Genomic DNA, 24,478 nt, shown 5'->3' with positions numbered 1-24,478 from the left:
TGTGTTGATATTCTTTGGTCTCCCCACTTTCTGCCTTGCCTAGCTGAGGGGATAGGGACGCAATGTTTGGTAGGTTTGGATGAAGATCTTACGAAGGCCTTTGGTGTGCTAAAACTTCTCAGACATCCCATCTATGTTCTGTGGGACTTAGGGAGTTAGAATAAATGAGTAAATCTAACAACTTGACCAGTAGGGGACACCTCTAGTGAATGGTCTAGATGCTGAGAGGAAATGACTGCCCAAGGAAGTAGGCAGGAGTCAGTCCTTACAACCCACTGGTAAAGGGCATGGCCCATTTCTACAGGTCCCAGACAGCCTGAGAAGACAAAGAATTCCCAAGCCAGGCTCCAGGGTATCCTGCATAGCCAGTCAGAACCCAGTGGAAGCTGGAAAAATTTCACCAAGGAAAAATTCAGTGTTGAAACCATCATCTGTGAAATATATACCCAAACCAGCAAACATAATGTCTGCAGTTTACGGCCTGTTACCGTGACCATCCACATCAGAGTGACAGTTGGTAACAACTGGGGCAGATACCTCGCTGTTTATGGCGAGAGGCTGTTCTCATTGCTCGTGGTCTAAACATTGGTTAATGCTTGGATTTAGCACCACCAGGCTTAGAAGCAGGACATGACCAGGAGCTTACAGGTCCTCCCTGGTTCCCTCCGAGGTCACACTTCACTCCCCACAGGGCTCACTCCCTTCTGCACACGTGGTGACTCCTGTCAAGTGACATCTAGTTCTTACGTCAGGTCCCAACTCTCAAATTTCCTGTCATGAACAAGCAGCATCACTTATACCAAGACTCTGTTTCCCGTTTGTTCAACTCTTACCCTGAAAAAGACAGGAAAATAATAAAAGTGAGACCATTCACAGCGCTTGCCCCATGGCAGTCCTGTTCCAAAGGCTGTGCATGACTCTACAGTGGGAAGGACTGTTCTTAGGCCCATTGTACAGACAGGAAGCCGAGGCTGTGAGGGATGGCCCAGGTTCAGAGCACAGCATGGAGCAGCTGTGAACCTGGCACCAGAGAATGCCTGTGTTCAATCATGGTCCCGTCCTGGCCTTCTGTGCACCTTGGGACAAGGGCTTTGTATCACTGAGTTCCTGTGTTCACAAGTGTGCATTCAGGAAGATGAGATCAGGCGCATACACAGGGCCTACCCTAAGATTCATGTGGGTGTCCCAATTGTTCTTGGTTGCATTCGCCTCCTACCTGTCTTCACTTATCCCTGCTATAATCTCACCCATCTGTTCTAGCTCGCATATTGGAGATGGTGTCCCATCTCTGTCCCTGGTCTTTGTATCCCTATGTGCCCTTGCCCTGCAGAGCCTACACTCGGCTCTCCTCCGGGCAGTCTTTCTGATCCGAGCAGAGTTGGTTGAGTGCCTTTGCAGTGGAGTTTCTTAGTTAGGGTTCCCATCTGTGTGGCCCAGCCCTAGGTCACCCTCTGCTCCTTCCTCCCCCAGGCAACAGAGACATCCAGATGATCAGCTGTGGGGCCGACAAGAGCATTTACTTTCGCAGTGCCCAACAGGTAGGGTAGGGTGGCCTCCTTGGGAACTGGATCTGGAGCTTGTCAGAGGTGTCCTCTGAAGGTCTTACCTGCCCTGCCAGACCTCAGATGGACTCCACTTTGTCCGTACGCACCATGTGGCAGAAAAAACCACCTTGTATGACATGGACATTGACATCACACAGAAGTATGTGGCTGTGGCCTGCCAAGACCGAAATGTAAGGTGAGGAGCTTCCCTGCCTGTGTGGTTCCTGAGAAGCTGAGGAGTGAGGAACCCAGGAGGTATCTCTTAGAAGCCATGTTCGTACAGGATTAGCCACCAGGCACACAGAGGGCTCCCTTCTTGCTCTCCCAGGGGCCTTTGAGGGGTGACTGAGAAGTGCTGACAGCGTAGAAACTCACTCCTTCACCCACTTTCATGACCCTCTGTCTGGTCTGGATAGTGCTGGGGTTACGGCAGTGGCCAGAGCAGCCCAGGTTCTTTATGGAGCTCACAGTCTGGAGGAAGGGGCACAGCCATTTCACCAGACAGTGATAGAGCAGAGAGGTCAGAAATGAGGTAGGGGACACCAACCCCATCAAACAGGAAGCTTGGGGAAGTGTAATGTCACCTTCATGATTCATTCAAATTAGGGTGGCACTAAGCTTGCTGGGTAGAAGGGAACAGACCCTAACTCCAAATACATAGCTTTCAGCCGGGCATCGTGGCACACGCCTGTAATCCCAGCACTCGGGAGGCTGAGGCAGGAAGATCTTTGTGAGCTTAAGACCAGCCTGGGCTACCAAGTGAGCTAAAGGCCAGCCTGAACTGCATAGTGAGACCCTGTCTCAAAAAAGACAAAAAGAAAAAAAAGACCAACAATTATATAGCCTTCATAACCTCACCTTGAGGAGGATTTCACTCCAGGCATCAGAAGGGCACAAGAGGTAGTAGCATTTCCGAGTGGAGAGGACAGCAGGAGCCAGGGGAAGGGGTCTGGCAGGGCCCTCCTTATGTCCCCACATTGTGCCCCCCTCCCCAGGGTCTACAACACGGTGAATGGGAAGCAGAAGAAGTGCTACAAGGGCTCCCAGGGCGATGAAGGCTCCTTGCTGAAGGTGAAGTGTGGGGGCCCCTCAAGAGAACCTCAGGCACCCCACACAGGACCCTGTCTGCTGCCTCAATGGGCCATCTTAGACCTGGGTCCTTGGTGCTTAACCAAAATGTCATATGCTAGCCAGCACCCACTCAGGCCTGATTACCCAAGGAACTTTGGTGTGGGGAGCAGTCCATGTTTACTGAGCCCTTCCCCAAGTGGGGATGCCTGAGTGGGGCTCGGTTTGCATGGCAACAGAGTATGCTGGGAAGAAGTAGAGTGGGTGCTTCTCAAAGCCTTGGGCCTAGAGAGTTGCTCTGAGTTCAAGTTCTACCATCTGCCTTGAGCTGGCTGTGTGACCTTTAATAGGCACCATCTCTTTAACTGTTTTATCATTTGTAAAATGCAAGTAAAAACAGCCCTTAAGCCTGGCATGGTTATAAGGACATGCTTACAGGCACACAGCCTGAGGCAGGAGGGTCACAAGTTCAAGCCCAGCCTAGGCAACTTAGCAAGACCCTGTCTCAAAAGGAAAATAATTAAAAAGGCTGGGGATGTGGCTTAGTGCGAAGGCCTTGGGTTCAGTCCCCAGTACTATAAAAAAGGAAAAAACCAAAAATGAAACAGCCTCTGTCCTTGGTTATTCTGTGGAGGAATTAAGCTCATCCATGTGCATTGCTTAGTACGGGGCCTGGCACTATTATTACTGCATGGTGGTTATTAATATCTTGACCTGCAAAGTGGGAGCAGGAGTGCCTCCTGCCAGGCTATGTGTGTGTTTGTTGGTTAGTTTTTTGGTTTGGTTTTGATTTGGTTTTTGGCTTTTTGAGACAGGGTCTTGCTATGCAGTTCAGGCTGGCTTTGAACTCACTATGTAACCCAGGCTGACCTTGAACTTGTAGCAATCTTCCTGCCTCAGCCTTTCGAATACTGGGATTACAGGTGTGCACCACCATGACTGGCTTATCAGGCTGTGTGTTGTGAGGGATCCCTGTGATTTCCTGTACCAAGCATCCAGCACAGCATGGGCCATCAGTCAGTGAAGGTGAAGTGTTTGGTCCAGGCCTCACAGACACATTGAAGCAAAGTAACAAGTGGGTCCTCTCCTGGCAGGTTCATGTGGACCCCTCAGGCACCTTCCTGGCCACAAGCTGCTCTGACAAAAGCATCTCAGTGATCGACTTTTACTCGGGCGAGTGTGTTGCCAAGATGTTCGGCCACTCAGGTGAGTGAACCTTGCTGCCTGGGCCGCCTGTCCAGCTGCCCACAACTTCTGCTTCAGAGGCCAAGGCAGCTTCTCTGCTTGGCTTGCAGAAATCGTCACCAGCATGAAGTTCACCTATGACTGTCGTCACTTGATCACAGTGTCTGGAGACAGGTCTGGAGACCGCCACTGGCTGGGCATTCTCCGGGATGGGTGGGGTACTGTCACAGGGAGAGTGAGGCTCAGAGACCAGCAGCACTGTGCTCTCAGCCTGCCCACACGGAATGCATTTCGGAGACTTCCAGCCTGGTCCTGCCGTGCAGTGTCATCCCATCTCATTTATTTTTTGTGACCCTGAGCCTCATTTACTGTCTAAAAGAGAGAGGACACTGCCTACCTGAAAAGCCATGTGATGAAAATGGAATGGGATGACGCTTGTGGAGTTTATGGTTGTTTACTGAGGAAGCCCCTTCCTTGGCTGCATTTGATTTACCACATTCCTGCCCTGAAGGCCCCAGAGCAGAGCCTGGTTTTGTGGAATGCTATAGGCCTGGGGCAGTAAGTGTGATAAAGTCCCCAGCCCTTGCACTGAGCTGATTGGGTGGCCAGGAAATGGAGAAACCCAGGTGGAGACCCAGGTGGCTCTAGGGTCAGACGTGGCAGTGCATCCCTTATTCAGCCTCCTTCCTCCTCCCCATCTCTCCTTGGCCTCTGTAGCTGTGTGTTCATCTGGCATCTGGGCCCTGAGATTACCACCTGCATGAAGCAGCACTTGCTGGAGATTGATCACCAGGAGCAGCACCGGCAGCAGCAGCCTAAAGACAAGAAGTGGGGCACCCACTGCAGGTCTTAGTGGCCCATCTGTCCTCCAGGGTCCCCACGAGAAGTGATGCTAGGCATATGTGCGGGGCCAGGACAGCCTGGTGGGGGAGACGGACTTTGAAGCAAAGTCCCAGTGACACATAGAAGGGCCTCACAGAGCAGGGATGGTATGCTTGGTGACCTCTGAGCACTGTGATGAGAAAGCTCCAGGGCACTAGGGGAATCAGAGAGGGCCCTGACTGAGCCTACAGTAGGGAGAGATGGGTGGCCAGGGAACGTATTGGAGGGGCAGGTCCAGTGGAGCTGAGTGTCCTCTTAATCTCTATGAGAAAGTTACTCTTATTTTAGTCTCCTAATTATACTTCTTTAAGATCTTTGTGCTACAAATGAGCTTTATTTGGACCAAACTCAGGCTCAGGTTTTTTATTGGTGGTGTTGGTTTGGGGATGCTCTTTGTTTTTTGTTTTTTGTTTTTGTTTGTCTTTTTGAGACAGGGTCTCGCGCAGTTTAGGCTGGCCTTGAGCTCACTTTGTAGCCCGGGCTGATTTCGAACTCATAATGATCCTCCTGCCTCAGCCTTCCAAATGCTGGGATTACAGGCATGCGCCACCATACCTGGAAGGGGGTGCTCATTTTGAATGGGAGGATTTTGAGTTTTCTTCTCTGTTGCCTCTGGGTCTGTCCCTGTCTGAGCTTGTCCTCCTGGAGGCTTTTACTGTTTCTTTTTTTTTTTTTTTTTTAAAGAGCAGAATATGTTTATTGAGGGAAAGAAAGCTTCTGTCCAAGAGAGGAATAGAAGGAGGGCCTGAGTGGGTTACCCCTACTGTTTCTTCATTCAGGCTTCCAGGGCTCTGTGCTGACCAGGGGCTGACATGGGCCACCTGCCCTGAGGTTGTGCGGCAGTATCACAGACCTGCAGCAAGGGAGTGGCAGTGCCCTCTGGCACCTGGATGTTAGGCCCACCCCACTCCTTGCGGCTGTGAGCTGGATCTTGGCTCCAGGGTCTGCCTTGTTGAGCATGATTGAGTTTCCACACTGGAGGAAACAAAATCTCTTTGCTCTTTCTTTAAGAGAACCTGGCCGCACAGGACTGCAGCCTCATTGTGTACGTTGTTTTCCGTCCCATAGCAATGCCTTGGAGAGTCTCTATTCTTGTCAAGCCCAGCCTTTGCCATATCCCCTTGCTGGGGTTGGTGGGCTTTTAGCAGGGGGCAATGTCAAGTGAGAGACCTCCCAGCATCATCTTGACTAGAAGCCGAGAATATGTTCCTGGCACAGAGCCTGGCTCTAGGCAGCTCCTCCCCTCACCTCGTTTCCCTGTATTTCTCTCCATCCCCTTCCTGGCTTTAGGCAGGAGATGTATGCTTCCATGTCCAGCGAGAAGATTCACTCCCTGAGCCCTGGAGAGCAGTCAGAGGATGAGATGGAGGAGTGTGAACCAGATGAGCTGCTGAAGACACCATTCAAAGAGAGCTTGGATCCAGGTTAGGAAAGGCGTCCCATTTGAACTCCATCCTCATGGGAAATCATTGCTAAGTCTTGCACACTGCTTTGTTTTGAGGGCCTGGAACGTATTAAAGCTCAGTAGTCAGGGCCTGGCACATATTGAAACTCAATAATCATATCAGTCAAGACTCCTTCAGTATAATAGCAACTAAACTCTCACTGCTATAAGCTAGACAGAGAATTTTTTTGGTGCATATAACTGAAAATTCAAGGTTGTCTTCAGGTGTGGCTGGACCCTGGTATTCAGCTCATTGTAGGATATTTTTCTCTGTCTCGATGCTGCTTTCTTCATATTACTTGTGCTTTCAGGCAGATTTTCCCTTTACTAGGGTAAAAGGTGTCCCCAGCAGTTACAGGTTTATGAAACTCAGTAAAAAGGAGAATAACTCAGGAAAAATTCTAAAGTGTGAATCATTGACCATTTTTGAGCCAATCACTGTAATTGGCCAGTTCTGAATCATGCGATCAGTTCTGAGGGAAGATGCTTTAGTCAGTTCTACTCAAACTACCTGATTGAAAATGAGGGGTTAAGAGGGGTGGGAGACCAAAAGCACCATGTTTTTCCCAGAAGACAGAAGAGATTCCATTGTTCAGGCAAAGGGGAGAGTAGCTCAACAACTCTGTGAAAAGCCAGGGTCTCTAAATATCTTCCTCTCTACATAGCACCTCATGGTTGCAACATGGCTGCATACATTCCAGGCATCAGAGACATGATTGAAGAAGTGAGACATGTTCCCCCACCAAAAATCTTGAGAGGGAAAACTTTCCCAGAAGTCACTGGCAGACTTTTTTGTCCCCTTGGCCATGCTGCCTACAATTATGAGAGGCCAGGAACATTGGCCCCTCACTGAGTGTTTTAAAGGTTGGTGATGGGCTCTCCCTGCAAGGGGAAATTAGGTAGGGGCTGACTGAGAGGTAACAGCAATGTGAGAATTCAACCTTGGAAACTCGAACACCCCACCCAGTGCAACCTCCTCTGTGGGTTGATCACTTTTACTAGTTTGGCATGAGTTCTTGTAGGCCTTTCCCTAAACATGAATATACCTGTGTGCGTAGCCACAGCCAACACATATTCTCTGAATTGTGATATACAGCAGATACTATTCTCTTTTTCCTCTCTAAAGTGTCTTATCCAAGTGAGCACAGTGGCACATGCGTGTGGTCCCAGCTACTCATGAGGCTGAGGCAGGAGGATCACCAATTCGAGCCCATCCCAGGCAACTTAATGAGGCCTTGTCTCAAAATAAAATAATTAACACATTCCTGCTGATTTGAACAACTGGTGGCACATGCATGACTACCCCATTGGGTGGCTTGAACCACTGGTGGGACAGTGGACCTAGTCACTTTTATTGATCTTTTTACTAATTAATAAAAAGCCGCCTGATGGGACAACCATGCATGTACACCAGTGGTTCACGACTGCTGGCAGCAAGACATACAAGTTCAGCCCCGTTGTGAATGTGTTAAAGAGGGTAGGGGTGTAGCCTAGTGTTTTCTGGTTCAATCCCTAGTTCCATAAAAACAAAACAAAGTATCTCATCCACTGGTGCCTCAGTGGGTACAAAGCAGAAGCTGCCCTTTTCAACCAGTACTGTGGTAGAATTCAATGTTTCCCCTCCAAGTGGGCTTTTAGGTTTTTCCTGATTTCACACCATATTGTGCAAGAGGCTCTGCCATGATGCTGGGTCTCCTCCTCAGGCACATGTGCGTATGTTTCTCTTTTCCCCTGGGTGGAGGTTGGAGAGTGGATTGTTGGGTTTAGGTTAGAATCTGTGCACATGTGTGTGTGTGTGTGTGTGTGTGTGTGTGTGTGTGTGTGTGACTGGTGATTGAACACAGGGCCTTCATATTCAACTACATCCCTGAGGTGTTGCCCACACCGCACCGTTTTGAGATATGATCTGGCTAGGTTGCCCAGGCTTGTGATCTTCCTGCCTCAGCCTCTTAACCTCCCAGAGTTCAGGGATTACAGGCATGAACCACTATGCCACTTGTCCGTGTGGCCCGCTTGTCTCTTGAGTTGTTGTCCTCTGTTCATGGATGCCATGTGTCTCTCCAGATCCTCAGTGCCTGCTGACCAACGGCAAGCTGCCTCTCTGGGCCAAGCGGCTGGTGAGTCTTCCAGGGGCTGACAAGGGAGGGGCCCTCCCTCTCCTCTTCTTCCTGGGAACCCACTCTTCCTTTTCCATGTCTTTCCTTTCCCTGGAATAGTTCACTGCCCTCTGGTCTCAGCTCATCCCACCTTTGGATCACATAGGCCTGTGCCCAGCACTGTTCTGACCATTAGAAATAAAACAGTGAAGGGGCAGACAAATGCTCACCCTTACATGCTCACTCCGTAGTGTAGGAGAGGGACAGTACCCACCTTAAATAAATGACGAAGTTGTGTGGTGTATTGGGAGCGGATAAGGAAGGAAAACATTGGGAAGGAAGGTAAGTGTTGGCCTGGCAATTTAGGGTAAACAGAAAAGGCAGCACTGGCTAGATATCATTGAGCGAGACACAGAGATGCAGGGAAAGAACGCCTCAGACAGAACGGTCTACAAGTGCCTCCCATGAGGCAGGATTGTGCCCAGCATGTTCAGGAAGAGCACCAAGCGGAGGCGCCTGGCTTGTGGGTGAGTGAAGGGCCCAGAGGGGAGAGAAGGGCTCAGAGAGGAAACGGGCCAGATGGCTGGCGATGTAGCTGTGGTGAGGCCCCTCCACACTGCTCCGCTTCTTCCCCGTAGCACTGAATGACAGAGTCAAGGAAGGGATGGGTCCAGCTCGGGGATGGACAGTCCTGCAGCTGCGCTTGGGAACCAGGCTAGGGTGAGCAGGGGGCAAGGAGGAGGCAGGAGAGATTGGGGGCTGGGCCAGGAGAAAGAAAGAATTGGATTCTTTTTTTTGGTTTTTTTTTTTTTTGCTTTTGTCTTTTTGAGATGGTCTCACTGTGCAGTTCAGGCTGGCCTTGAGCTCATTTTGTAGCCCAGGTTGGTCTCGAACTCACAACAGTCCTCCTGCCTCAGCCTCCCAAGTGCACCACCACGCCCGGCAGTGGTTGGATTCTTGATGGATTTCAGAGGTAGAGCCGGTCACCGGGATGGGAGAGGAAGAAGAGGCCCAAGACAATACACATATAGAATGATCATTGACTTGGGCAAGGAGCAGGCTAGGAGCTGGTGGGTGAGAAGCCAGCAGCAGAGTGTAGACCCTGAATGTCATTGCTGCTCCCTCAACACAAAACTGAGGGTTTAAAATTGTTTGAAATCCAGCCAGGAATAGTGGATGCCTGTAATCCTAGAACTTGGGAGGCTGAGGCAGGAAGAATGCAGCAAGTTCAAGGCCAGCCTTGGCTACATAGTGAGACTCTCAAAAAAAGAAGAAAAAGATTGTTTAAAATCCAAATGTACTGGTGTTCACAATCAGTTTTTTCCAGGCTCTGTAAGTGATGAGCCATAGCACAGAAGTCACCCAGTAACATCTGAGACTTCAGGAGACGCATTTGAGTCAGTGCGCAGGGCCTCCCGGGCCCTCCTGCCTCACTTTCTCCGCCACGCCTTGCTGTCCTGTGACGCTGTGGTAGCAGGGGGGTTGTGGCACCTGGGTTTACCCACCCCTGGCTCATGTGTACCCAGGGGAACAGCGCAGGTTATGCATCTCTGTAGGACTCAGTTTAGCTCACGTACAAGTGAATTCATTTTGGCTTTCAATATCACTTTCTCAAATAACTAAACTACTGTGCATAATTCAGAGGATTTATTCAGTTCTTATGTATAGCAAACTGAGTATTTATGTATAGCCTAAAACAAAAATAAGTGTGCATCTTCTCAAAAATAAGTGTGTGTAGCTGGGTGTGGTGGCGCACGCCTGTAATCCCAGCACTTGGGAGGTGAGGCAGGAGGATCATTGTGAGTTCGAGATCAGCCTGGGCTACATAGTGAGTTCAAGGCCAGCCTGAACTGCATAGCAAGACCCTGTCTCAAAAAAAAAAGACCAAAAAAAAAAGTGTGTGTGTCTCATGCATTGACATCATATATCCACCCTCCACATGATGCAGGGACCAGTGTCCTGTGAGGGGATTGCTGGTGGGAGTCAGGTGGCTCAGCACAGAGAGCGAGAGGCCCTGCCTGGGCCTGGGGCAAGGAGCCAGTGACACCAGCCTGGCAGCCTCAGCCCCCTTCCCTTCCATCTCTACGAGCGAGACACAAAGATACAGATACAGATATGTATCCCTACAATCCCAGCATCCTGGGAAACTGAGGCAAGAAAATCATAATTTCTAGCCCAGCTCGGTCAACTTAGTGAGATCCTGTCTCAAAATGAAAAATAACAAAGGGCTGGGGGTATCGTTCAGTGGGAGACCCTGGGTTCAACTCACAGTGCCAAAAGGAAAACAGATTTTTAAAAGATGTGAGATTAGTGACTGATCCGAGGCAGGAGGGCTCCAGAGCCCACGCTCTCAAAAGCCACCCTCTGCCATTTTGTCAGGAGACAGCAGCAGGCAGGACCAGGGTGGGGCTGAGGAGGAGTAGTTCTATTGGGGGTGTATTTGGACAGCAGAGCTAACAGACTTTGCAGATAAATAGCATGTAGGGCATAAGGGATAAAGAGGAAAGAAGGATAATGTCAAGGCTGGGACCTGAAGAACTGGAAAGAATAACCAAGGCAGGGAAGGCTTCAGGAGAGCGGGTTGGGGGAATTGGGAGAGGGTTTTCAGCATGTTAACTTTGGAATAGCAACTAAGTATCATGTGGAGGGATAGCACAGCTGCATAAGAGAGAGGTTCGGGCTACAGATGTATTTCTGGAGATACGTGTTTCAAGCCAAGAGACTGGATGAGGTCCATGCAGTGTCATGGCCCTCCTTGGAGCTGGTAAGCACTTGGCTGGCTGGCTGATTGTCCCTGTCCCTCAAGCTAGGAGATGATGACGTGGCAGATGGTGCAGCCTTCCATGCCAAGCGCAGCTACCAGCCACATGGCCGCTGGGCGGAGCGGGCTGACCAGGAGCCCCTCAAGACCATCTTGGGTGCCCAGGATTGCTACTTTACCCCCATGAAGCCCCAGCATCTGGAGGACTCCAGTCTGGACACAGTGGAGCCGCAGAGCCTGGCAGGCCTGCTGAATGAGGTACATCCTGCCCACCCAACTGGGCCTGCAGCCCCTGCACCATTATGACTGTCCACCCAGGACTTGAGGCCTTGACACTCTTGTTTTAAAAACAAGGCTGACTGTCCCACTCTCATGGTATGGAGAGGGTTACAGGAGATAGTAGCAGGCAGGAGGATGACCCGCTAGCCTGTTACATAGTGGACTTCCCAGGGGAGATACAGTCTTTGGGAATGGGCTGCTTGCCCGCCCCAGCACACACACACCCGCTAGGGGAGATACGGTCTTTGGGAATGGGCTGCTTGCAGGTTGGAAACTTGGGCCCCCCCCCACACACACACTTGGGCCACACACACATCCCCCAAAACTTGGGCCCAAGAAGAGGACTGTTCCTAAGTGGGGGCATTTCAGTAGATAGACCCCTGGCTTAATCCCTCCCTGGCTGTGTGACCTGACATAAGATGTTTGCTTCCTAGACCTTGATTTCCCAAAAAATGGTCATATCAAGGTCCTCTGCCTCAAAGGACTTTCGTTTTTGTTTTGTTTTTTTTTTTATTGGGTCTCACTATGTAGGCTATGCTGACTTTGAACTTGCTATGTAGCCCAGGCTGGCCTCACAATCCTTCTTCTTCAGCCTCCCAAGAGCAGGGATTATAGGCCTGTACCACCAGCCCCAGCTTTGTGTGTGTGTGTGTGTGTGTGAGAGAGAGAGAGAGAGAGAGAGAGAGAGAGAGCCACTGGGGACAGAACCCCCAGTGGCTCTCTACCAGTGAGATACATCTACAGACATTTTTAATCTTTATTTTGAGACATAGTCTCACTAAGTTACTCAGGCTGGCCTTGAACTTGCAATCCTCCTGCCTCAGCCTCCCAAATGCTGAGTTTACAGGCATGTACCACTGTGCCTTTTTTTTTTTTAAATCTTGAGACTGCCTCACTAACTTGTAAGTTTCCCAGGCTGGGCTCGGATGTGTGGTCCTCCTGCTTCAGCCTCCCAGAGTGCTGGGATTACAGGCATGAGCCACCACATCTAGCTGACTATCATATAAATAGGTCCTGGGGGTTGGGTGTCTTGTCATGTTTGGACCCATAACTGTTCCTCATCTGTGAGGGGAGTGACAGTGCAGGGGGAGCTCAGAGGGAGCAGGCCCAGGCCCAGGCCCTACTCAGTGTCCACCCGTGGGGATGCCAGCCCTACTCCTATTACCTGTCCACTGTTGGTGTAACAGCCAGCAGCTGTGAGGGCCTGGGTGCCATGACTGCCTCAGACGGCTCTGCTCTTCACCCCTAGCCTGAGAGTCCCCAGGACGATGGCTGTGAGTGCCCCACCTTCCTGCCCCTACAGAGGGAGTCATCTGAGGCCAGCGAGCTTGTCATCTACTCCCCGGAAGCAGAAGAGACCATCACAGGGGCAGACAGGTGGGTGCCCTGTATACTAGGGAGGCTCGATCGTAAAGAAGCCCCTTCTGATCGGAGACCCTGCAAGAATTGCTCTCTGCTCACCCAGCGAGCCTGTGGGTGTGGGAACAGGTGAGGCCCAGATGGGGCAAGAGCCAAGCCCTGCGGCCTCAGCTGCAGCCTCGGTTTCCTTGGTCCCAGGTGGGGTGCAGGGGGCCCAATGGGAAGGAAGCATTTGGAGGGGGTGGGATAAGCCACAGCATTGCTCCCAGCAGGAGCAGAGCATGGTGCCGAGGGGATTGGCGTGGGACCTGCTTGTCATTCTCCAGTGTGACCCTCTCCCCCTTGGCATTGCAGCGAGTACTGCGAGAAGGAGGTAGAGGCAGGCCCTGGAGACCAGCAAGGGGACTCCTACCTCAGGCTGTCCTCCGTCAGCTCAAAGAATCCAAGCCCACCCGAAAGTGAGTGAGGGGCACACGGGGACTCTGTCAGCCAGGTCTCGGTCCTTCTGAAGCCCAGAGTGCTGAGAAGCAGACATGGTCTCTGCTATTATCTGAAGATTCTGAGCCCCGGCCATAAGGCAAGAGCCCAGCTCTGCCACCTCCTTGATGTGTAGCTGGCTGGTCTATAAAAACAGGCAGTACTGTTATCAGCCACAAAGCCTAGAGCAGCAGAGCCACTTGCCCTGGCTCACCCAGCAAGGCCCCCGGCGGGGTCTTGACCCACCTTGGCTCCTTCAGACTTGCGGGAGTTAGAGGCCAGTGTGGAATGCAGCTTTGCCTCCATCCTCTCCTCCCCCCATGGCCTAACCGAGAGCCTGGGTTCACCATGCCCATGCCACGTAAGCCAGGGAAGCCAGGCATGTGGGGAAGCGCAGTACAGGGGCCTGGCCAAAGGACAGTCACAGTATACAATAACCCCTGGCCCCAACTGCGCCTTCGTTTCCTTGCATGGAAGTCAGGAGCTTTTCTTTCTCAGACTGGTGGCAACAGGGTGTGTGGCAGGTGAGTCTGCCATTCTCCATTGGCAAGTGGCAACAGCCATGACTCATGGTGTTGACAGTTTCTGTGTGCCCTGCCCATCCCTCCTACCACCTCTCCCAGGATGCCCGGGTGCAGCAGAAGAGTCGTCTAAGCCTGAGGGGCCCGGCTTAGCCAAAGGCTCCCTGCCCCAGACCCCTGAGCAGGAGAAGTTCCTCCGCCACCACTTTGAGACACTTACTGACACCCCTCCTGAAGGTAGGGCCCAACCCTGTGCCAAACCTGCCTGGGCTGTCTGTCCAGTGCTGGGCGGTGTGGGTGTCCCTGGAGTGGAGCTGCCCCTGGCGGGCCAGGTGACAGCCAGAGTGGGGCAGAGGAGCAGACCCCTTCTCTTATGGACTGAGCTGCACTGTTCTGCCTCTCCCTGTTCTGTTCCTTCCTGTTGTGTGTGTGTGGTGCCTGCTGACGGGGGTTTCTGGAGACCCACTGGCTGGCCTGTGGATCTGCCTGGGCCTGGGGCTGGTTGGCTGAGGGGATTCTCAGGGCCCTGTGGGCATCTCCCTTTAGAGCTCTTCCATGGGTCCCTGGGAGATGTGAAGGTCCCTGAGACCGAGGACATTTTCAATCCCCGGCTGAGCATCTCCACGCAGTTCCTCTCTCGCCTCCAGAAGACGTCCAGGTAGAAGTAATAATGCCCCCACTCCCAGCTCACTGTGCCCTGAGCCCCCACAGAGCTGTGACCCACAGTCACCCAAGGTAGACCGTGTGAATGTCCCTCTCTGACCAGGCTTCCTCCCGCAGGTTCACCCAAGCCTTCCCTCCCCGGCTGCCTCTGCACCTTGTGAAGTCTCCTGAGGTCAAGTCCACAGGCCGAGGGGGAAGCCAGCCCAGAGCCGAACCCCTGAGAGCAGGTATTGGCTGCACCTCCCCAGACGGGACCAACGTGAGTATTAGGGTCCTCTCCTCAGGGCACAAGACTGAGCGCCAGGAAACCTTGTCCTCACCTTAGCTGTGCTTTCAGGTCCTTTCTGGGGGGAAAGCTGAAGAGCCCCTGGCAACCCTGGAGGTGTGGTGCCCACTGAGTGAGTACCCAGTCCCAGACAAACAGCCCTGGGTGCCCATCTGAACAGTGGAGGTGTCCATTCTACCTGCAGCCCCTGGGGCAGGGCCTTGTCCCTTAGCTCTGAGAGGTGTGAGCATGATCCATCTGTTTCCTTTACAGCGTCCCGCCTAACAGACCCAGCACCTAGTTCCTCTTCCTCTTCCATGCTGGCCACAAACAGGAAGTCTCTGACACCCACATCTGGAGTGTACACCCCAGGCCTGGCTCAGGGTGTCTGTGCCCCCTCCACCTGTTCCTACATGGAGACCACTGTGAGCCCTCGGGCCAAGATAGCACGTAGTGTCTCCCTTGAGGACAGTGAAGGGCCTGTCCTGACTGAGCTGGCCAGGCCCCTCCGCAGGCCTTCATCCATGGGGGAGCTAGCCTCCCAGGGCCAGGAGCTCCCAGCCGTCACTGCCATGGTGACACGCAGTTCTGTCAGTGGGGGCCAAGAATCTGCCCTGCCTTCCTTGGGCAACCATGAGGCCCGAGCCAGCCTGAGACTGACCCTGTCTAGTGTCTGTGACAGGCTTTTCCTGTCCCCATCCCTGCTGGAGCCACCCACCACATGTGTCTGGTCCCAGGGGCCTGTAAACACCCAGCCTAGCGTCTCAGTCACAGCAGCTAGCTTCCTCACCCCAAGCCCTGCAAATGTGAGCACCCTAGGGGTCCACAATTCTACCCTTCTACCAAAGCTCCCAGTCCCCTCACCCCTCACCCCTCCTGCCCACCCCTACAGTCCCCAGCTTCCAGAAGCCAGGCCTGGGGTCCCCAGTACCACCACCTCCATCCTGGAGCCCTCCCCTGGTGAGTACCACCTTGGGGCAAGGTGCTCATCCCTGTGCTAGTTGGCTCAGCTCCTGACTGGACACTGACTGCGCCCTTCTTCCACTGGCTCATTTACTTAAATACTTAATGGGCTCTTGATCTGTGGTGGGCTTTGTTCCAGGCTCTGAGGACAGGGGACATGCTGGGGAGCAAGGCAACAGGAACTGACATCTGAATTAAGGGAGATCAGACAAAACCTATAAGGAAAGTGTCAAATACATCATAAAGTGATGCATGCTAAGCAGAGAAATAAAGAGTTGGGATTGGGCAGTGAGGAGGAGGAGGACAGTGGCTGCCCTTTCAGTAAGATGATGAGAGAAGGCTTCGGGGAGGTCACCTCTAGCAGAAACCTGCTGCGGGGAGAGAAGGGAGCCAGGGGGACTGAGGGACATGCTTGCAGTCAGCCCACCATGTGGCTCTCACAGCCCAGCTAGGAAGCGCAGTGCCTTACTCCTTCCCTCCCTTTGCCCCAGATGCACCCCATCAGATCCACGGCAGCCCTGGCTACTGGAGGGAGCCCATGCTGCCCGCGCCCCTTGAGCTGAGCAGTGTGAGGAAGGTCCTGCATAAACTACAAACTGCCTTCCAGGAAGCCCTTAACCTTTACCACAGGGTGAGCTAACAACCCAGGGGAAGGCTGTGGGTCTCTGGGACTGTCTGGCCTGGCTGGCCCCTGACAGTTTCACATCCCCTGCAGTCGGTCTCCAGCAGCCGGATGGACACAGAGCAGCAGCAGGCACAGACAGAGCTGACTTCTACCTTCCGGTGGATCCACAGCCAGCTGGAAGCCACCAACTTGCTGATTGGGACTGACATGCCCCCACCCCAAACCCTGCCTAGCCTGGGTCCCCCACCCCCACCTGCCCTATGCCCGCTGGCCAGTCCAGACCTGCATGCCCTCCTGGAGCACTATTCAGAGCTGCTGGTGCAAGCTGTGCGGAGGAAGGCTCGGGGGGACTAAAGAAATAGGTATTTTAAGCAAATAAACTGACAGCTTACAGCAGTAGTTCCTGATGCCTGTCCTGTCCATCCACAGAGCCCTTCAAATGGATGCAAGGAGGGAGGGTAGTGACCATGCTTGGGGGATTAGCCTGGGACTCACATTCACTCCATTCCAGGTCCTATTCTAGGATTCTGGGAACGGAGAACATGGGACCAGCAGTAATAGCCTCCGGCATCGCCTCCCCCCAGCTCCCTGAACTGCTGCAGGAGGACCACATGTGTTCCTTCCTCAAGAGTGCCCAGCTACTATGCCCACAAGCCCATGGAGCAGCTGTCATCACCTTGTACCCAATGGTGGCCACCAGTACCTGCGTTGCTGTAGCACTGGCTTAAGTGCCTGGGCCAGGCCCACACCGGATCCTGCGAGGTTCAGGCTTGGCGTGTTGGGCTGATTAGCTATGTCCCTGCTGATTGCAACGGGAAACTGAGGAGAGTCGAACAGGCTCAACCCCCAGATAATCCCAGCAGCAGGCCCAGGCCACCCAGCAACTGGGACCAGTGATTTCTTCCCCAGCAGCAGGACTAGGCCAGCTTTCATCTTATAAGCTGCTATTACGGCGAGAAGCCAGAATCACTCATGCAAGCCGAGATGGGAACACACAGGGTTTTATTTAGCGTACACGGACAATACCCCAACTGTTGCCAGTCAGAGGCATCCATCCTGAAGATAGAGAAACAGGGTTTTATAGTAGTTGGTCCAGTTTCTAAAAATGGGGTACTTCCAGAAAGGCAGAATATAGAGTTTAATCACATAGTGAAAGTCATAGTCATGGGGTCATTACAGCATCTGTCAGAAACAGCATTTATCAGAAATAGAATGCTATAGTGAGACTGTCTCAAAAAGACAAAAAAAACCTGCTTACACATGGAAACTGCTTAACATGATTTGGGGAACAAGAGTGAATTCATCTAAAGTTTAAGGGTTTTAAAGTGGAGTTAGACTCAAAACGGAGTCTCTGCCCCCACACTGCCAGCTTTGGTACCAGTTCCCCATGCAGCAGGCAGATCACTACACACTACATCATGTGTCTGCTAAGATCACAGGCACCCCTGCTGCCCAAGTCCCTATAAAAAGGAAGTAATAAACCAAAGGGAAAAAAAGCCAGCAGGGCAGGGCTGTCTCCTAGAGCACAGTCCCCCCATGTGTCCTGCTGTCAGCTCTTACCTGCTTTTTGTGGCAGTCGTGGACCACCAGAAATGGGCTCAGACAACCAGTTTCTTGTGAGGGTCCCTGAGCTGTGACTCACACCTGTTTGCCAGTGGCAGAGTTGGACCCTTCAACATGAAGATACAGCTCTCTGCTGTCATGATACACTAATCATGCACATGACATGATACACTAATCATGCACTTGTTCAGAAACTCCTACAGCCAGGTATGGTAGTCCCAGCACTTGGGAGGCTGAGGCAGGAGGATCTTTGCGAGTTCAAGGCCAGCCTGAGCTACAAAGTGAGCTCAAGGCCAGCCTGAACTGCATAGCAAGAGCTTATCTCAAAAAGAAAAAAGAAAGCCAACCTGAACTATATACTGAGATTCTGTCTTAAAAAACAAAAACAAAAAACTCTTGCTAACCCCTAAGTGCCCATCACTGTTCTACACCTGAGGGGAGAGTGAGGAATAGGTCAGGCAAAGCATCTGCCATTGTGGCACTCACTTTCCAGAAAACAGCAGACACGGATTCGAGCCATGCTGGGTAACTGCAGGTAAGCCGGGGGGTTCCCTATGCTGGTTGAAGGGTCAGAGAAGGCTTCCCTAGGGGATAGTTGAGCTGAGGCTTAGAGGACATTTGGGGAACATACCCAAACAGGCAGAACAGCCAGTACAAAGGCCCTGGGGTGATCAAACATGATATGTATAAAGAACAGCAGCAAACTCAGGATGGCTGGAATTGGGTGAGCAGGGGAGAGGGCAAGAGATGAGGTGACAGGAGTAATGGGGGGCCCACTGGGCAGGATCTTGTTGCATTGAGACATTTAAGCCCAAGAAACATTTTTTCCTCTAAGTCCCTGTTAATGGTATTTGGGTATATGTCCAATATTGTCTATTTCTCATGGCTCTCTCCCTCTGCCTCAGAGGCCCAGAACTTGTAGGCAGGTCTGACCTCTGCCTAGAGGCTCCCTCAAGCTCATAGACCACCCAAGGTCCCCAAGGCAAGATTTGGTGTTCACAGACCCAGGAGACCTCTGTCCTTCATGGAATGACCTGACCACCTATATCATAGTACAGGCTTCCATTCCAAGTAATAAACAACTGACTTACAGGAGCTCAAACTCTGAAGACATTTGTTACTCAGCTATGTCAATACAGCCTTGGCCACTTCCTCGCTCATGCTCACACTCTTGAGTCACCTTTGCCTTCCAGCTTAGGGCCTCACATTTGCAAGATGGCTGCCGTAGCATCCAGCATTATATCCTCATTCAACCAGGAGCCAAGCTTTGAAGTAAGATGCCAGGGTAGCAGGAAAGAAGTACAAATTCTTCCCCAGAGGCCTCCTGTTAGGGCTTATATCCTGATGTCCCCACAAAGCCTCATGTGCTCATAGGTGCGGCTTTAGGGAGGTGACCAGATCACAGGTGTGTGATACTGGATTAATCTAGTGATGGGTTTATAGCTGGATGTGATCCTGGGAGGTGAAAGCTGGTGGGAGGTGTGTCATTGTGGACAGAGTCTGGAGATACATATCCATCCCTCTCCTGCTTTGTGCACTTGCTGCTTCTTGCCTGCCATGGGTGAGCTCTTTCTCCTCTGCCATGCCACCCTGCCTTAGAGCAGCTGACTCTGGCCTGACACCTTTGCAAACTGTGACCTAAAACCAACCTTTCCTCCTTTCAATTGTGGGTGTTGGGTATTGTGTCTCAGCAATGAGGAAACCAATGAAGACACCTCTCTTTTAGACCAGTCACAGGAACCAGGAATGGAGATTGCTTCCATTTACTCTGACCATCTCTCCCTTCCCGGGTGTACTTGTGCCAAAAAAAAAAAAAATTGGGTTCCTGCAAGAGAGGAGGGTGGAATAATATTTACAGAGGATCCAGCATGTTTACTACTACCCTCTTACAAGTGCCACACCTTTTTTTATTGAGACAGTCTTGCTATGTAGTTCAGGCTGGGGTTGAACTCACTATGTAGCCCAGGCTGGCCTTGAACTCACAGCAATCTTCCCACCCCCAACTTCCCAAGTGCTGGAATTACAAGTGTGCATCACCATTCCCAGTTCCAAGTACCACGCTTTTCAGCCCTAGATTAGGCTGTCTTCGGACAAACCATACGATCAGGAAATCACTGCTGGTGGTGGACTCTGTGTGCGTGCAGCTTACAAGTTGGCAGGGTCGCAGCAGGAAGATGATGGATGGCATCCTCGTGGGATAGATATTCCAAACAGAAGCCAACAAAGGAGTCCTTTAGCCAACCAGCTGTGGTGGCTCATGCCTGTAATCCCAGCACCTGTGATTCAAGCCCAGCCTGAGCTACACAGCAAGACTCTGCCTCTAAGAACCAAACCAAAGGAGTAGCCAGGGACCATAAGGGCTAGTACAGTCCCCTAGGACTGCTACCAGAGGGGAGCTTGTACCACCTCCAAGCACAAGATGCAAAAGAGGAACAAGAAGCCAGATGCTCGAGGACTGGTAATTACACAGGAGGGAGGTGGCGGGGGCCAGCACCCTGACCTTACTCTCCATCTCCTGCAGTGCACCCCATTGTCCAGGGCCTACAGGAAGCCAACGCACTTGGGAGCCCAGGTGAAGCGTCTACCAGTCAACAGTAACAGGACCTAGTTGCCTCAGGAGACATGGTGTGGGCACAGGGCACCTTCAAAGGAATAGAAAATGGCTCTCCCCCTTCTGTGTAGCTGCTCATCCTTCACTGCTCTGACCCTGTGTTCCACATCTACCCTTGATGTCCCTTTAACAGAAACTGTTAGGACAACTCCCAGATACTGCGCTGCCAGGCCAGCATCAGGCACACTGGCCACGGCCACACGAAATCCAGCAATTGTGAGATACAGCCATGGCTTAAAGCCCTATTTCACAGGCAAATCAGCTGTGGCCTGTGGCTTGCCAAGACAACTAACTCTCAAAGCTTTTTTCCCCCTGTTTTTTAGTGGTATTAAGGATTGAACCCAGAGTCACTGACCTACATCCTCAACCCTTTTTTAAAAAAAATTTTTTTTGACAGGTTCTCAAGACGTTGTCCAGGCTGGGCTTGTACCTATGATCCTCCTGCCTCAGCCTCCCAGAATGCTTAGATTATAGGGATGCACCACTATATGTAGCACCCTCAAGACTTTCTAGGGCCAGGGATATAGTTCAGTGGCACAAGCACCTGCCTGGCAAGCACAAGGTCTTGAGTTCAATTCCTGATACCAAAAAAAACCCACAACTTTCTACTCCCCACCTCTAGCACCATTTATGTGTGCCCTTGCTGGACTCCAGGTTAAGCACTATGCATGCGATCTATGGGGATGTTCAACACAAACTGTAGCAGGGAGACTCCTTAGTTTCATTTTTCAGATGAAGAAACTGCAGCTCAGTAAGAAGTGACTCGCCCCAGGTCCTGCAGAGATACAATGGCGAAGTTCTGTGTGGACAGCCTCCACACTGCTGCTCTTGTTTCTCTAAATGATCAGCAAGACCGACTGACTCTCAGATGTGAAGAAATATTCCTCTAACCCAGATGTGGTGGCACATGCCTGCAATCCCAGCACTCTAGGAGGCTAGGAGGCTAAGGCAGGAGGGTCACAAATTCCAGCCCAATTTATCAACTTAGGGCAATTTAGCAACTTAGCAGTACACTGTTTGAAGACATTAAAGTGGGGAGAGGCTGTGACAATAGGCCATTGTGAAGGCCCTACGTTCAAACCCCAGCAACGAGGAAAAAAAACCCAAAAAAACTCCTATCATCACCAAGCCTTTATACTGAATGTTCCCTCTGCCTGGAACACCCTCTCCTCCACCTGAACCTTCTCTTTCAGGGGTCACGTCCAATCTTTGAACCCCTCTGCTGGATCAGGAGCCTCTTCTGGGCCCCAGAGCCCCTCAGGTGTCTTGATCATTCTGAGCCGCTGTCTCCTTCATGGACAAAAACATTCATTTCCAGAGCTGAGCTAAAGGTGGAGCTCAGAAAAGTGTTGGGTGAATGAGAGAAAGCAACTGTGTGGAGAGAGTTTAAAATTCTTAACCCCCCAGTTCAGAGGTCAGACAAGGACCAACCTAGAAAAGAACCAGCCAGACTGTTGGGAAAAGGTCCTGGGAACCCGTCTGTGTCAGATGACCCCTTTTGGTTTCCAGGCTGTGGGAAGGGGAAGTGGTGTCTCAGGCAGCCACCAGGGGCTGGACTGTTAGGAAACCAGTTTTTAAATATCTGATGAGCATGAATAGTGCTTTTGACTACATCAGCTTTGGGCATCTGAGGATCAGAGGTAGAGTCTTACCTGAAGACGCTCACCTTGGCTTCTTTTGTCCTTAACTGTCCACTCTGCGGTCCTCCCTACATCCTTTGGGACAGGACAATCACAGCTGCTCCCTCCCGACTTCCTCAGACAGCTGCTCTGATTTGAATAACCAAGCATGCTGACTGATGTCCCATGGTGACTGATTTGCCTGGCAAACAGACCCTTAGGTTTTTCTCCCTGCCAGTACTGGGGCCATGCTTCTTTCCTGTCCCCAAACCCAAGAGCTGCCTAAATTCTTGCCCCCTTTCTTGACCCCGAGTGGGGGTCCTAGTGCTTGTAGGTCCCTGGAGGCTGCAGAGTTCCAGATTTAGGACTCTGGCCTCAGAGGAGCAGGATGAAAGGCAGGCCCAGGGTAGAGGTAACTGGAGCCAGCTGTCAGCTCCCTGGGCTCCTCACAGAATTTGCATGAAGAGAATGAGGCTCCTCCATGGGTTCCCCCTCCTTTCTCCACCTGGGACAGCAGTCCTAGGGCTGAAGTCTGACCAGCCGGTGAAGAGCCAGCTCTGTGTGGAGCCATCTCACCATTGCTGAGGTGATGCCCCGTGTCTTCCTGGTGAGGAGTCGGCGTCCACAGCCACCCAATTGGGGCCACCTGCCTGACCAGCTACGGGGAGATGCCTATATCCCAGGTGGGCCTCTCACTGGGCCTGGAGGTGTGGGGCAGGAGAGAGGCAAGAAATGTATACCTGCCTAGCTTGTTTTTGCAGACTGCAGCAGCCTGGCTGGGCCACAAGCACAGCAGTCTTCCAGCCTTGGGGACTCTTGGGCAACGGTGAGTCTGCAGCTGACCCGCAAGAGCAGGCCGTTTCATCCCTTCCCAATCTCTGTCCCTTATACCTGGGCCTATTGGCACAGGCCCTCCAGCCCTGGGTCCTGTTCCTCTCAGCTGGGAAGGCTTCTCCTTCCCTTGTAGTGAGCTGTCAGGTCTCAGGTCCCACATTCCCAGGCTGGGCAGCTGTAGGCCCTGCGCCACTATGTGCAGTGCGGCACAGCAGGGTTCCAGCCAAGTGGACGATCTGCTTTATGTCAACACTGGACAAGGTGAAAGCAGCAGGCTGAGGAATGAGGGACAGAAAACCTCTCAGAAGGGCTATTTCTGCTGTGTGTTCATTGGAAGAACAAAGGCACTAGCTCGAATGAGAATGTGCTTAAGGTTATTTCAGTATTTGTTGAGAACCAGGCACTATTCTGGGTACAGGATGTTTAGAGACTAACCTTTAGTTTAGTTAGTTTAGAGACTAACCTTTAATAATCCCTCCTTTATGGAGCTTACTCTCGGAGCGGGCTAGAGACAAAATGAAATTAGGGAAGTGTATTAAGAAAGTGTTGGAGGGTAGTGCTTGCTATGAAGGAGTAAGACTGCTGGAGTTTCCCACTGGGCATTGTGGCACAGGCCTTAATCCCACCACTTGGGAGGCTGAGGCAGGAGGCTCACAAGTTTCAGGCCAGCCTGGGCTACACAGTGAGTTCAAGGCCTGCCTGAACTGCATAGTGACACCCTGTCTTAAAAAACCAAACAACAGGGGCTGGGGATTTGGCTCAGCGGCACAGTGCCTGCCTGGCAAGCACAAGGTCGTGAGTTCAATTCCCGGTACCGGAGAAAAAAACCAAAAAAAACCCAACCACCAAAAAAGAGTGCTGGGTTTTCCCAAAGGGAAGACCTTAGGGAGAACACGGAGTACACCCATTAATTACAGGTTTCTGGTCCTCCCTGGCTATAGGTACTCCCTAAACGCTAAGAACACTTACTTGCAAACTAACAAAAGACTGGGCGGGGTCCAGTGGGAGGGGCTAATTCCTGAATCCCTCTGGCAGGCCACACAGGGAACCCTGGCATCTGCTCCCAGGAGCCCCGGGACACTTGGCTGCCCTCTCTGCCCCAAGGCCTTCCCCCTGCAGCGCATGCTAACTCGGCACCTCAAATGCCACAGCCCAGCACGCCGCCATGTGTGCCGCTGCTGTGGCAAGGGTTTCCACGATGCCTTCGATCTCAAGCGTCACATGAGGACTCACACTGGTGAGCTGCGGCAGGGATGGGGGGGACTGCTGGGCTTCAGGCAGGGATGGTGATGGAATGAAACAGAGGAAGGTGGTCAGAATACAGATGCCAGTGTACGTGTATGGGGCTGGGATGCAGCCAACAGGAGGCCTGAGATATGGTGTGCCTCACACCCCAGCAGATGGGTGTAACACAACACCAAGGGAGGGGCCTGGCGAGCGATAAAAGATGGGTGCCGGTTCAGAATTCAATTCCCAGGCTCAAGGTTGCTAAGGATCATCTCCCTCCCTGCCCCTTTTCCAAGAGGAAGGAAACTCCGGGCGTGGTGGCACAGGCCTGTAATCCCAGCACAAGGGAGGCTGAGGCAGGAGGATCATTGCAAGTTTGAGACCAGCCTGCGCTACAAAGTGAGCTCAAGGAGCTGGGGATTTAGCTCAGCGGCAAAGCGCCTGCCTGGCAAGCACAAGGTCGTGAGTTTGGTTCCGGTACCGGAGAAAAAC

The 24,478-nt window shown here is 52.1% G+C and overlaps 2 protein-coding genes across 5 annotated transcripts in view; both read left to right on the top strand.

Moving 5' to 3' along the window:
• Wdr62 (WD repeat domain 62) overlaps positions 1–16,531 on the top strand; it is a 41,802-nt gene extending 25,271 nt beyond the window's left edge. For 2 of the 4 annotated variants that reach the window (XM_013522435.1, XM_013522434.1), the window contains exons 14-31: positions 1,471–1,538; positions 1,619–1,740; positions 2,540–2,615; positions 3,707–3,818; positions 3,908–3,971; positions 4,515–4,643; positions 5,970–6,103; positions 8,188–8,240; positions 11,026–11,238; positions 12,509–12,636; positions 12,973–13,076; positions 13,719–13,853; positions 14,163–14,274; positions 14,397–14,538; positions 14,617–14,677; positions 14,818–15,504; positions 15,999–16,138; positions 16,223–16,531. In XM_013522435.1, the coding sequence (XP_013377889.1) occupies positions 1,471–1,538; positions 1,619–1,740; positions 2,540–2,615; positions 3,707–3,818; positions 3,908–3,971; positions 4,515–4,643; positions 5,970–6,103; positions 8,188–8,240; positions 11,026–11,238; positions 12,509–12,636; positions 12,973–13,076; positions 13,719–13,853; positions 14,163–14,274; positions 14,397–14,538; positions 14,617–14,677; positions 14,818–15,504; positions 15,999–16,138; positions 16,223–16,486 (2,744 nt within the window). In that variant the 3' untranslated portion in view covers positions 16,487–16,531. The other 2 variants (XM_013522436.1, XM_013522437.1) reach the window with 2 other exon arrangements.
• Positions 16,532–22,203: 5,672 nt separating this feature from the next.
• The window catches only part of Ovol3 (ovo-like zinc finger 3), a 2,942-nt gene continuing 667 nt past the window's right edge, over positions 22,204–24,478 (top strand). The window contains exons 1-3 of the mRNA XM_013522433.1: positions 22,204–22,608; positions 22,687–22,751; positions 23,795–23,996. Coding sequence (XP_013377887.1) covers positions 22,515–22,608; positions 22,687–22,751; positions 23,795–23,996 — 361 coding nt within the window. The 5' untranslated portion in view covers positions 22,204–22,514. The remainder of the gene's footprint in view (positions 22,609–22,686; positions 22,752–23,794; positions 23,997–24,478) is intronic.

Source organism: Chinchilla lanigera, unplaced genomic scaffold (genome assembly GCF_000276665.1).
Source record: "Chinchilla lanigera isolate Chin_1 unplaced genomic scaffold, ChiLan1.0 scaffold00067, whole genome shotgun sequence".
Classification (NCBI taxonomy): Eukaryota; Metazoa; Chordata; class Mammalia; order Rodentia; family Chinchillidae; genus Chinchilla; species Chinchilla lanigera.
The sequence above is the reverse complement of the archived record's forward strand: the minus strand, read 5'-3'. Positions and strand labels throughout refer to the sequence as shown.